This window comes from Acipenser ruthenus, chromosome 3 (assembly GCF_902713425.1).
Source record: "Acipenser ruthenus chromosome 3, fAciRut3.2 maternal haplotype, whole genome shotgun sequence".
Classification (NCBI taxonomy): Eukaryota; Metazoa; Chordata; class Actinopteri; order Acipenseriformes; family Acipenseridae; genus Acipenser; species Acipenser ruthenus.
Window position 1 is genome coordinate 28,485,414 of NC_081191.1, and position 12,715 is coordinate 28,498,128.

Sequence of the window (12,715 nt, forward strand, 5' to 3'; positions counted from 1 at the left end):
GGGACTATTATTTTGGGACCAACCCGTGGATTAAACAGAGCAATACACAACACTGTATTGCCTGTTATCATTATTGTTTAACTTAGTACTATGAAGTATAAAACTTAGTACGCTTGCTTGTGCTATGTTTTAACATGAAGACAGAGCCTTTATTCTCTGAAATGATGTCTAAAAACTAGTGAAGTGAAAAGTGAAGCCTTTTGAAGCATTTGGTTCAATAAGGTTCGCTTGCCGAGTCACAGAACTATCCTTAATAAAATTGACAATTGCACTATGTAATGAAATACTGTATTTGCATTTAGCCAATATGCTGACTGAACTGCAGTGAATCCTATCTGACGTTCCTGGGACAGATTCCTGTGTATCAACCCCAATGCTTTCACTATCAATAGCTCCTTCTATTGGGGCAAGCAAATTCGGCATAAACTATGGAATTAAGCTGTATATCATGGGACAAAGGATGGTCAGACGCTCTGCTCAATTGCTGTTGGCATTGCTCGACAAAATAAAGTTTCTGCTCTGTCGAGTAATTCTGTGCACGACCGCCAGCCGTGACTTCTTTGGTATGAATACCATGAATATTACCCCTTTATATACTTGGATGACTCTATTTCATATCTGATTACATTTACAACTTTGATCAATTCTTGCTCTGATTTAATGGCCTTTGTTTATTAGATTATGCGGATAAATAAATACGTTTTGTATATACCACGCAAAACCATTACGCTAATTAAAATTGATCATCTTCATGTTTTACATATATATGTTTTTATTTATTTATTTTTGCAGAAAAAATGCAAATGATTAATCACATAAATCCTTCGAACTATAACAAACCGGAATCAATTTGGAATCCTCTGCTGCGTATTAAACCTGAGGATCAGCTGATCCCCCAACTCGTTTGTACACTGAATTGGAACTAACTTAATCCGCAGCTGGCGGTGATCCTGTACCGTAGTGTCCCAAAGTATGCATGGTACGTACTAACACTAAATGTTCGTTGCAATTGAATCAAATATTTTTTTTACGTATTTACGATACCCTAAAACGTCACGGAGTTGTGGACTGTACCATAATTTATTAGGAAAGCGGGGGTGTTTGTAATGGCGATATGGTAATATTGTAAAGTATTGGGTGACTACGGTACTTACTTGTAGGATATTAAACGGTTATAATAAAGATGTACATAGAAAAATTATAGTTTATACTTTATAATTAAAGATTACACAAATGCGTCCTTGTTCACGACTTGGAAACGCCATCCCGGAATTGCCTGTGTGTGTTGTTGTTGTGTAATACTTGCTGTCATGATGGCGGATTTGGGAGGAGGTTTAGATAAGTTATCTGCGTCAAACTCTATGGATAAAACCAATATAATTGCTCCAAAACTCAGGACTGGGACAGACATGGCCGCCACAAAAACAAGGAACCCTGGTCATAATTCGGAAAGTAAAAAAGGCCCGGACAGTCATGCGACCGCCTCGGAATACTGCGGGAAGGTACAGGAGTGGATGTGGCAGTACTACGGATATATGAACTGGCAAAACTGGATGGCGATGTCTATTTCCCCCTTTCCTCCTTGTTATTCTTCGTACCCAGCAGCAACCCAGAACGGGGCCACGCCAGCTTGGCAAGTTGGTCAATCTGTCCAGGATGTTCGGGTTTGGTATAATAATAATATCAATCAGTTCCCCTTTCCTGTCCCACCTTATTTTGTGCCTCCCCCGGTTGCAGTCGCCGGTTCTCAGGGACAGGTAGCTGCTGGAACAACCCCTATGTCTGCAAGACCAGTGCAGCAGCTGCATGGAAATGTACAGCAAGCAGGTACCGTATGAGAAAGACTCACAGTTGTATTGTCAAAATGGAAAATGTACTTTCACTTACCCCGTCCACCATTTTTAATGGAACTACCGGTAGTGTCTATGCCGGAAGAACAGCATGTTTTCTGTGATTAAAATGTTTAAACCAGCTACGTTATATATGTATGGCGATGTACTTCAACTTTGAAGAATTGAAGAGGCTAGTTGTCAGTGCATTCTCGTAAAAGTCAGTTCCAGATGACAATAAACGCATTGCTGGTTTATTTCAGCAGTGTATAGGTGGTTGCCCCAGCAGGTGTATGGGCATTCAATGCACTGCATCTCACAAACAAGTGTCAAAAACAAGTGTATGAATGTTACTACAAAAGGGCACAACAATGTATATACAGTCATATAACAACATGCCATGATGAGAAAATATTTTGAATCATTATTGTCTCTGGGCCTGATTTTCCACTGTGGGCAAATTGTCCATGGATTGGATAATCCATTCGATGTTTGTTTATCAATAACACAAAGCAAATAACCAAAGTCACACAGTACACTATCATTCATAATCGTACTTGTCCAAGTTATGACCTCGCAGATGCACAAAAAAATCTGTGTCCAGAAGTAATAACTTAAGTCCAGAACCCTTCAATTGCCAACCTGACGCGTATTTGTTTGTGTTTCAGGTCGCGAATATACAATTCCTTCACCATTACACAGATTCCTAGCTGAAATAGTAGACTTCTTCATCCTTTTCTTCATAAAGGCGTCCATTGTTTTAAGTATCATGCACTTCAGTGGAATGAAGTAAGTGAGACAAAATATTAACAGTTTACATATCATATGCATAACAACTTAGAAATATGTACACACACACACACACAAAAGTTTTTTAAACTTTAAAAAGTAGGAGATGGTGCTGACACTTGTGAATTTGAATGATGACTGTCTTTTCCTTACAACATTCTGGGTGAAATTAGGTTAAACCCTAATTTTAAAAATTAAATTCAGGTGGTAGAAACCTAAAATCTGCATGTATAAAACAAAAACAAAAAGGTTTGTAGGTAAACATACTGTATGCTTACCTACAAACATTGCCTCCTTTAGTGATCGCATGTCTTGTGTGTGTTTCTTTTTCTTTATTTGTAGGGACATTTCCAAGTTTGCCATGAATTACATTGTTGAGGAAATCGATGAAGACACTTCCATGGAAGAGTTGCAGAAAATGATGATTGTAGCTCTGGTCTACAGGGTGTTAGTTTGCTTTTATGAGGTGAAATTATATTGGAAGTGAGACTGACTAAACACCTTTTTTCAAGAGTTAAAAACTTTGCACTGCAAGCTGATAAAAAAAAATCAATAACAACCCTACATGGCCAGCTTGTCAGTCCATAACAACTTGTTGAAAGAATAGTACAGATTGAGATTTGTAGTATCATTCATATGTCATAATTATCAAATGAAAAGTTGATAAGTCTAATGATAGAGATCTATAATAAAACAAAGCCTTCTATTAAGCCAGATTTATTTTCACTCCTACCATTAGCTGGCCCCATGCATTAACCTTTTTTTCCCTGTTGGTCTCAATGTATCCCATATATATATTTTTTTGAATACATCACCAATTACAAAGTTTTTTTTTCCATAAAAATAAAACATACAAGATGAGATTGTAGGTTCTGGTCCTCCAGTGAAACAAGTATAAAAGAATGTTGCACAAAAAAGAGAAATTATTCACCATATTCTGGACATATTTAATATAAGGCTTATTCAAACTGGTGTTTTGTATTTGTAGTTTATAGTATTTCACATTTTGAGTGCAGTATAATTCATGAAAATATTTTTCCCTTTAGATAATTTGCATCTGGGGAGCAGGCGGAGCCACTCCAGGCAAGTTTCTGCTTGGCCTTCGGGTTGTCACTTGTGACACGTCGGTGCTTGTCCGACAGGACCGGGTGATTGTGATGCCTGCATCAAATGTCAGCCTGTCAGCGTAAGTATAAGGAGATGATGCTACATAGTAATATACACCATACATGCCAACAGTCCCTATATGGTCGGGACAGTCCTGATTTCCTAGCAAATGTCCCACATCCCGATGCATAGGAAGAAAGTCCTGATATTTACACATAGAAAAGAAAAAAATGTATTCTGCACAGTAGAGTTAGTGAAAATCACACGCTGTGCTGTTCGTGCGGCTGACACATCTGATCACTAACTTACTGGTATACAAAGGTAAGAACGCTTCATTGTGTCTATGTTTACTGTCATGCTGGTCGTGCGGTGTTGAGTTGAGGGGATACGTCTATTATTATATGATAGAGTGTTTTTTGCGTTTAATATATGATGCGTATAATACCCCAATGGGGACGAGCGTCCCGCTGAACAGTTTCCAAATGTTGGCAAGTATGTATTCACGAACAAGGTTGGCCACAATAGCCAGTAACCAATGTGCATAATCTTGTAGACTTATTAACTGCCTTGTTGAAATATTAGTTCATCTCTAACTATAAACTGAGTCATAGGCGAAACTATAAGAAATAAATATCCACATTTCTTTGAAAGATTTTTCAGTGTTCTCATTGCTTTTTTCTTGTGTATATGTAATATTATGCATCCATAATATTAAACCCTCAAAACAGTATTAAATTCTGAGGTAAAACTGACAACATTTCTTTTTAGCGCCTTGAAGAAAATATTTTTTATTGAAAAATACATTTGTCAAAATGTTTGTTTACAAAATGCCCTATTTTTGAAGTGTATAAAGATTAACATTATTTTAACAGTATCAGCAAGAAATTGAAAGGTGTTTGCCTAACTATTAGATCTTTTAGAAGCCAGCGGGTGTTTTTTGAGGGGTGTTCTGGGATAATGGCAGGTTATAGAAATCTGTGATTATGCCTGTTTTGTACCCCCTCCATTATAAAGCAGCATACGTATTTTCAGATTAATTCAAACAGGTGTTCAAAAGTTGTAAAACATAAAAAGTATGTTGTGCATACAGCTTGTACTCTACTCGTAACAGTACTTGAATGGCACTTATTGCAAGTTCCGTCATGCTAGTTTATGCAATTGCAATATGTTTTTTTTCCCTCAGTTTCTTGTAGTTGTACCTCACGCTGATGTATTGTTACTCTGGCAGTTAATGTATAGTATTTATCTGGCATCTGTTTTTTTTTTTTATTTTGTTTGTTTTTGGCATGGCTCTATGCTGAAATATAGGCCCTTTAAGTTTGTCCAGTCAGTCTGTTTTTTAAAGTTGTTGTTGTATGCATTTATATATTACGCACCACGTGTTTTATAGCAGTTTGCTACTTGTGTTATCATGTGTGTTGTTTTTTTTTACTGATAATATTCACGTTCACATTACCAAGATCGAATTAATACCAGAGAAGGATTAACAAGCCTGTATTCTGAATTGTCATAGTGTTTGTTTTGTTTAGGTGAGATCATTCATTTGCATTTTTCTATAAGTTATATCCTTCATTCTTAGGTCTATCAAAATTGACAGGTTTATTGGAAATTAATTCATGTTTATTTGTTGCATTTTATACCAGTTAGGAATTTGGATTCAACTGAGCTGAATATGTGCCAAATTATCTTAAAGTACAACTTGTCCTAATTCAACGATGGAAATAAGACCCTTTTAATGCGTAGCAGTGTGATCTCTTCCATTTTGTCCAGATTGTTTGTCGAATTCAGCTCGGACCAATGCCTATGCCTTGGTGCCAAAAATAGTTCTAAGAAATCCAAACTGTGTGAGTATGTGTAGAAGAAGGAGGAGGAGAGGGCTGCTTCTGCTTTATAGTTTGGTGGAAGAAAATGTAATAGTAATATTTCAGCTACACAATAAAGAAGGTAATTAAATTGGAAAATGTATTTTTTATAACCTTTAAAGCAGTGATGCTCAATAGGCCACCCTTAAGGATATGCAAACATTTCCAGTGCAAGGCTATAGATACACGGCTGCATTCTGGTACCCTTGCTGGAGGCCTGACCTTTAGATCTAACTGCAACAGTTTTGTTTTGTCTTGTCACATTCCCGTTTCAATGTATCTCCATAGGTCAAAATGTTGGGGACTTGCTATATACATACAGGTACATATTTATTAAACCCTTGCTAGATTGACGCTCGCATCCCAAATAGCTAATGCTGGGTCACATGACCAACAAATTCACTAGTACTTTTTGTAATTATAGACCAACAACTTACTTTTTTGATCGTAAAAATATTAACAAAACAAGATCCAAAAAGCAGCAATACATGAGGAGAAAGGAAAGTATGATAACTATTTTTTATCAGTTTTGCTTGGCAAGTTATAGAACTGCGTCATGTAAGGGTGGGAGTAAAAACCAGGCTAGTGATACATGGGAACCGCTTCATGATTTTTGATTATATAATATGTAGTCCAAGGGATGCTTTTGCTTTTTTGTTTTCCATTTATATTTCCAAAAAAAAAAAAAAGATAAAATAATTCTAAATGAATATCGGATTTCAGTCACCAATCAGTTTACACAGATCAATTTGTCTAGTTACGGATAAAGTTATATTATTTATTTAGATATATTAATAGTATTTGATCAAAAGTAAACTCCGTTATTACAACTAAAGGATGAGCTGTTGCAAGGAGTGGACAGTTTGCACACGCTGGGGAATTAAAACGAGAGATGTATAGGATAATAATCTGTTAAATACAGTATAAGAATGAGCAATTTTGCCAAGTCTTATATACCTGATAATTCATGTACGTCTCAGTTTTACTGTTCCCATCCTACTCACTACTGCATATGCGCAAATACTTTTCCGAAAAATGCAATTCATGTATACAATTCAGTTTATCTGAATTGTAATTGGATTATCTATTCCAAGTCATGGAAACACAGAATAGTGTCATTTTCAGAAAAAAAAATTCTGATTCAGTTTTCTGAAAATCTCGTGTAACCATACTGAGTGATAATGTTGCTAGTGCTAATAAAGCGTTACACAATTGATTTGAAATCCTTAGTTAGCAGCCCTTAAGTAAATGCAAAAGACGGAGACAGGATATACATTTGTATAATAGTAAACACTCTGTCAAGGATTACCCACAAATGAATGGTCTTAAGTAAAACCTATTATTTTCTTTGATCTTAGGTCTACGGTGCGAGCGCTGAACAAAAACTTCTCCATTGCCTTCTTCTTTCCTGCTTTCATCACGCTACTGTTTTTCCAGCACAACCGAACAGTCTACGACATTGTGGCTGGGACGATCGTGGTGAAACGAAATGGGGCCAGATGATGAGATATGGATCCAGCCATTAAGCTAGTGAGGTTTATGGTACCCCCACCAAATTTGAAATTCAGTATGGACAGCAACCTGTAGGAGGAGAAGAGGAAGGTCCTGGAAAAAAAAGATGCTGAAAACTAACAAAAAACAAAAGAAAATAAATTAGAGTAACAGAGATGACATCCTTTTGAGACTGAAGAGCTTTTGATGCTAATTTAGATGCAGTGCCTAAATGTGGAATAATGTTGCTGCTGCTCCTTCAGAATCTGCTCTTTCTCAATTTATTTCAAGAAAGACATAAAATTGTATTTCACATGTTAATCTTTACTGCCTTTAATATGATTAAATTGCATACAAGATATACAATCGCACTTCCCTGTTTCCATCAGTTTAATTTGTGATGGGCAAAACAGGTGGTTGTCAGGTTCTTTTGTATCCAGTATGACACAAATTCATATTTTCCAAAGAACATTCTCAAGAACTTGCTTGCTGCAGTTTGCCATACCTAAGTTCCCTTTTGAGAAACTTGAGGTTGTAAATGGTCACGTATACATCCAGAACAATTGAAACACCTAACAGACTTGTCACATTGAATTAGTCGCTCTCGCAGCCCTTGGGGCAGTTGTATGCCTGGTTTCTAGCTTATTGTTTAAAGCTTGTATGTGTACAGTTTCAGCCTGTAATCGAAATAGGTAAAACCAAAGTGCAAGCAGTTGGAAGGAACATTTTCAAACCAGCCATAAGACTGAAGTTGGTTTCAAAGATCTTCAAATTCTGAGCCATCAGTGTTGCATGTAGTCTTCCCTTTTAAGAACAGACTTTTAATGAAATACATGTCTGTGATTGCTGTTGCGCAATAAGAATGGATATGATCAGAACATGACAATACAAGGCAAGGGAAATTTAGCTTAAGAATAGAATTGCACCAAATTGTTATTCATTTAGATACAAGTTTTAGTGTTGTATATTTTTAAATATTAGAATATCTTTAATGACAAGGCAGCTTGTTTAAATTTTTGATTGTGGTTTGGGTTTGTCTAAAACTACTCTGTTTTGATTACAAGTTGGTATTTGAATAGAAATTTCTTGTGTGATTTATTCATTGTCGATTTTAAAGAATTGTTCTTAGTAAACACATCTAATCTGACTTAAATTAATTATAACAAAGTTATATCCTACAATAAAGAACAGTTCTATTTGCAAACACCTAAAGTAAAGTTGTCTTTGTGATATTGTAGCGATTTGATATTGCAGCGATTTCCTAAAACATTTCAGCAATATTTTTTCATTTATTATAATTAAATTTACAGAATTGAATTATAATATATACACTGTTGCATTCTTTTTAGTACCGATCATGTTATATTTTTTGATGGTCTTTTGATTTCAGTAACAAACACCCAAATCACGTTTTTGAACAATTGAAGCTTATTATGTTTGCCATTACCCAAAAGAGACATCAGCTACTACACTGCTTTCATTAATATATATATATATATATATATATATATATATATATATATATATATATATATATATATATATTACATATATATATAAAAGGAATCTTATATGCAAAAATGACCTGTTTTACAAACATACAAAATAGCTTTGTACAAACCTTTTGATAATTGCTGCAATGATTTGTCACATAGACACGGTAGAGCTACAGGGCTAGGTTAGTTTCAGCATTGCATTGTATTGTACAGTATATGCAAACCTCATACATTTAGCTTTTGAAGCATAACAGGACTGAACACCAGTCAGGGTCATTTGTAAAGCTTTAAAAAAACAAAAAACTCAGCCATTCAATGTTAGAATTTCAGTTTAGTGATTTTTTTTTCTTCTTAGGTTGATTAAAAATGAACTAAACTAAACTTTAGATTTGAACATTGATCAAATGTCATTATGACTTTGTCATAGTACATGTAAAAGATGAACCTTGACTTGCTTCAGTTAATTTAACAAAGTGGGAAAGCTGCAGTCTTGTAGTAAACATAATATGACCAAACATTTGCAGTTAACACAATGAGGTATATTCAATGCAGCTAAACCGTGGGAGAGTTAAATACTAAATTAGGATCAAACCTGTAATTGGACTTTTAAAACAAACATACATTTAAGAGGCTCATGCACACTGTTACAGATGTTGGTTTTCTCAAAACTCATTCTTTTAATGATTTAAACAACTGCAGTATTTAGATTCATCACCGTTCAGATCAATTTAATAAACTCCAATATGTAGTCCAAAAACAAAAACCTGGTCATCTTTGTTATGTAATTTATTTTAACAGTTCATATTGACTTTTCTTTTTATTATTTTAAAACAGCATAAAGCTAAGACATGGGAATGGTTTATACAAGAACTGCTTTAAATACAGAGTACATCAACCACCTAGCATTCATGTATTTTGTATTCAATTTTAGAAGTAAACTATTTCCAAGTTCTGGATTTGAGGTGGACATTTTGTGTGTATATGTATGTGTGCGTATATAATTTTTTTTTCAGGAATAAAAACTCAGACCAGCAGCACAATGTTTATATTGGACAGCCTATACAGTATGATGGTATTCAAACTGCATGCATTGCAATAATCAACAAATGTGTTTTTGAATCTTGTATGAAAATACAGTATTACTTACAGTATTAATATGTTTTAGATTTAAATTTGAGTTGATGGTATTTTATGAAATATTAAAGCATATGTTAACACTGTGACTGTCTTTTTTATTTACTGGTACTCAATTAGTTGGAGATTCCAACAATTAAAGGTTTGAAACAGAAGTATGTTATTATTTATTGCAATTAAAGTTGAATTTAAATCCACAACCCCCAATGCAGCTTTTCTGTGTTTCAGTTAAAAAGTGCTAGCCTTTCAAAGTTTAACTTCAATTTTTGTATGTGATTCTGAACTCACCTGAGAAGGGCAACTTCTTGTAGGGACTATTGTATTTAGGGAACCTTACATGGAACAATACGCGATACGTTAACACATCGGGTCACCTGAACATAATGTGAAGTATAATTAAACCAAGATATTATAAAAGAAATGTCATGCTAGCTGGAGAGGATATGTTTGAAGAAACCATAGAAGCAGCAACTAGGGATGGGACGGTATAACATTTCCATGGTAAAAATATGAATGAATCATGCAAGTTATAAAATTAAGCAAATACAACACAGTTGCATCAAACATGGATTGTATTCATGGTTTGCAGTTTGTGTTTGAATTTTTTTTCTTTTTAAACAGAGAACCCTATCTCCCAAACCAAGAAATTCTTAGTCTTAATTCTCTATACTATATTTTAGAGAGTGCAAATAAATACTGTATTATGTTAACCTGTGTTAACATTCTATGTGCTCAACTTTTGTGTAGTAATATACTGTAGAGTTTATTATTTGTCATGTAAAGAAAAATGTTTTATCTGTTGTTTAGCAGAAACAACTATATACAGTTATCCTTTGCGTGTCCGACTGCGGTGGGACCAGAGTAAAGACGGATATGTAAAAAATTAAGCCTGTTTTAAAATACCATTATACACAGCTGTAACAATTGCTAAATACACACAATTACTGTTTTGAGATTCAGCTTTTATTAGGGTGCTCCCCTAAATCCCTTGTTTAGAAAGATACAGGGTATTAATGCTTGTGACAGAGTAGCCATCTGCCGTGTGGGTGCGTGCATTCGCTGCTGAGTGACAGGCAGGAGATCGAGACGGAGGTTGAAGTTGATACACCCCGCAGGCGAACAGGATTTATTTACATAACACACTGGACAGCTCACGTGACACTACCAGCAATGGTAGCGCACAGTGTACATACAACAGTGTATGAAAACTCTGGTAGGATCAACAATCTGAAATAATCTCACTCCTGGCTCTGGTTTCATTGGAGTTCTCCACTTCAGCACATTTCATCTGTAGCTGCTGCGTTGTGGTAGTGTTCTGCAGGAGCTGACAAAGGCTACCTGGTGCCAAGCTTTCCTTTTCACATGTGCTACCTTCAGCAGCATTCTCTGTTCCTGTGGGTACTTTTTGCTGGGGCAATTTAACAGTAGCAGCAGTGACTACCGTCTCATTTGCTGTAATGACAGTTGTGTCCTCTATATTTTTAAAGAAGCTGTCCTTGAATCTGGGGTTTAGGAAACAAGCAATGTCAATCAGTTTTTTGATGTTGTATCTTGAGTACCTTGCAATCAGATCATCCTTTATGGCAGCCTTCATGTGCTTGACCAACTCACTGTCATTGGTCTCTTCTGTGAGCAAATCATTTGTCAGATGATGAAGGACTGGCTTCAGTGCTGATACACTGACACAGCTTTCAGTAGCTAGAGAATCTATAAAGGTGTTTAACAGTCCAATAACTTTACAGACATTTTCTAGTGTGGCAATATCTGTGTGTCTAGGCATTAAATGCCAAGCACTTCTATCACATGCCAGGGCAGCACACACAGCCTGTTGTTCAATGAACCAAGAAACCATGGAATAAGTTGAACCCCACCTGGTAACTACATCATGGATTAGGGTGTGTTGAAGGACATTTAGATCAGCCTGCTTTTTGACTAGCTCCCTTCTCCTTTTCCAGCTGAACAAGATGTCAACAAGCAATCACAGCAGTTTCTACTTTATTTTTAAGGCCTTTCCCATGGCCAGATTCAGATTGTGGCCAAAGCAGTTAAACCACACTGCAGACTCTAAAGGCTTTTTTCATGTTTGTCAGTGGTTATGCCAGCAAGGTTGCAGATGTTCAGGTTCCATTCAGAAAGGAGCTCTTGAATATTGCCTGCGGTGTGGTCCTGGGGGATGAAAACTGTTTCCAGACAGTATGTTTTTTTTTTTAAGAATCACAATGTTAAAAAGTTACAAGAACTCCCTGAAGTTGTGCATTATATGTTATACTGCCACAGTATGTTATATTATGAAAATTGTGCTGCAGGCCTTTTAAAACAGGCATCAGATTCATTTGTTATACTGTAGATAAATTCTACCATACAAAAATAAAAACATAAAGTACACTGTTTATTTGCTGGTAAACAGATTTAGGAGATATTGCTTATCAAACAGGTCCTGCAAAAAAATTGCAGTATTACTGCCATAGGACAAAACCAAGAGGTGGGGTCCAAACCAAGAGGCAGATCCCACGTCTGAAAGATACTGCTCCGGCATTTTGTAAGGTGTCAATAACCCTATCAGACAGACACAGATGGCTCAATGCAGCCCTTCAGGGCCCAGACCCAGAGCTACAGGTTTGATATGCCATAAGCTCCCTTGTGCCTGACTCAGGGGCCACATAAAGGTTTAAAACCAGAGTCTCCTGGGTCAGCAGTGGGAAAGCATAGAACAGTTGCCTCGGCCACTGGTTTGCCAAAGCATCTACCACCAGCGTGTCCCCGCCTCCTATTATGGAGAGCCAGAGGGGACAGTGGGTTGATTCCTGCGAGGCAAAGAGATCTATCTCTGCTCTCCAGAACCTCTCCCAATGAGGCTCTCCACCTGTGGGTGAAGCCTCCATTCTGAATCACTGGGGACTCCCCTTGAGAGGAGGTCCGCCACCCAGTTTATCACCCCGGGCAGATGTACTGCCTGCAGTGAGAGGAGATTCTCGTGTGCCCAGATCAAAAGCTTAAGGGCCACAAG

The 12,715-nt window shown here is 36.4% G+C and overlaps 1 protein-coding gene across 2 annotated transcripts; it reads left to right on the forward strand.

Moving 5' to 3' along the window:
* Positions 1-882: 882 nt before the first annotated feature.
* On the forward strand, positions 883-9,794 carry LOC117394843 (protein FAM8A1-like). 2 transcript variants are annotated; one of them, XM_059012760.1, is made up of 6 exons: positions 883-979; positions 1,397-1,827; positions 2,498-2,618; positions 2,961-3,084; positions 3,665-3,804; positions 6,946-9,794. In XM_059012760.1, exons 2-6 carry the CDS (start codon positions 1,410-1,412, stop codon positions 7,088-7,090), a joined length of 948 nt encoding a protein of 315 aa, XP_058868743.1. In that variant the 5' UTR covers positions 883-979; positions 1,397-1,409; the 3' UTR covers positions 7,091-9,794. The 2 variants fall into 2 exon arrangements, with proteins under 2 accessions (XP_058868743.1, XP_033849373.2); XM_033993482.3 differs by lacking the exon at positions 883-979 and having other exon boundaries at positions 995-1,827.
* The last annotated feature ends 2,921 nt before the right edge of the window (positions 9,795-12,715 follow it).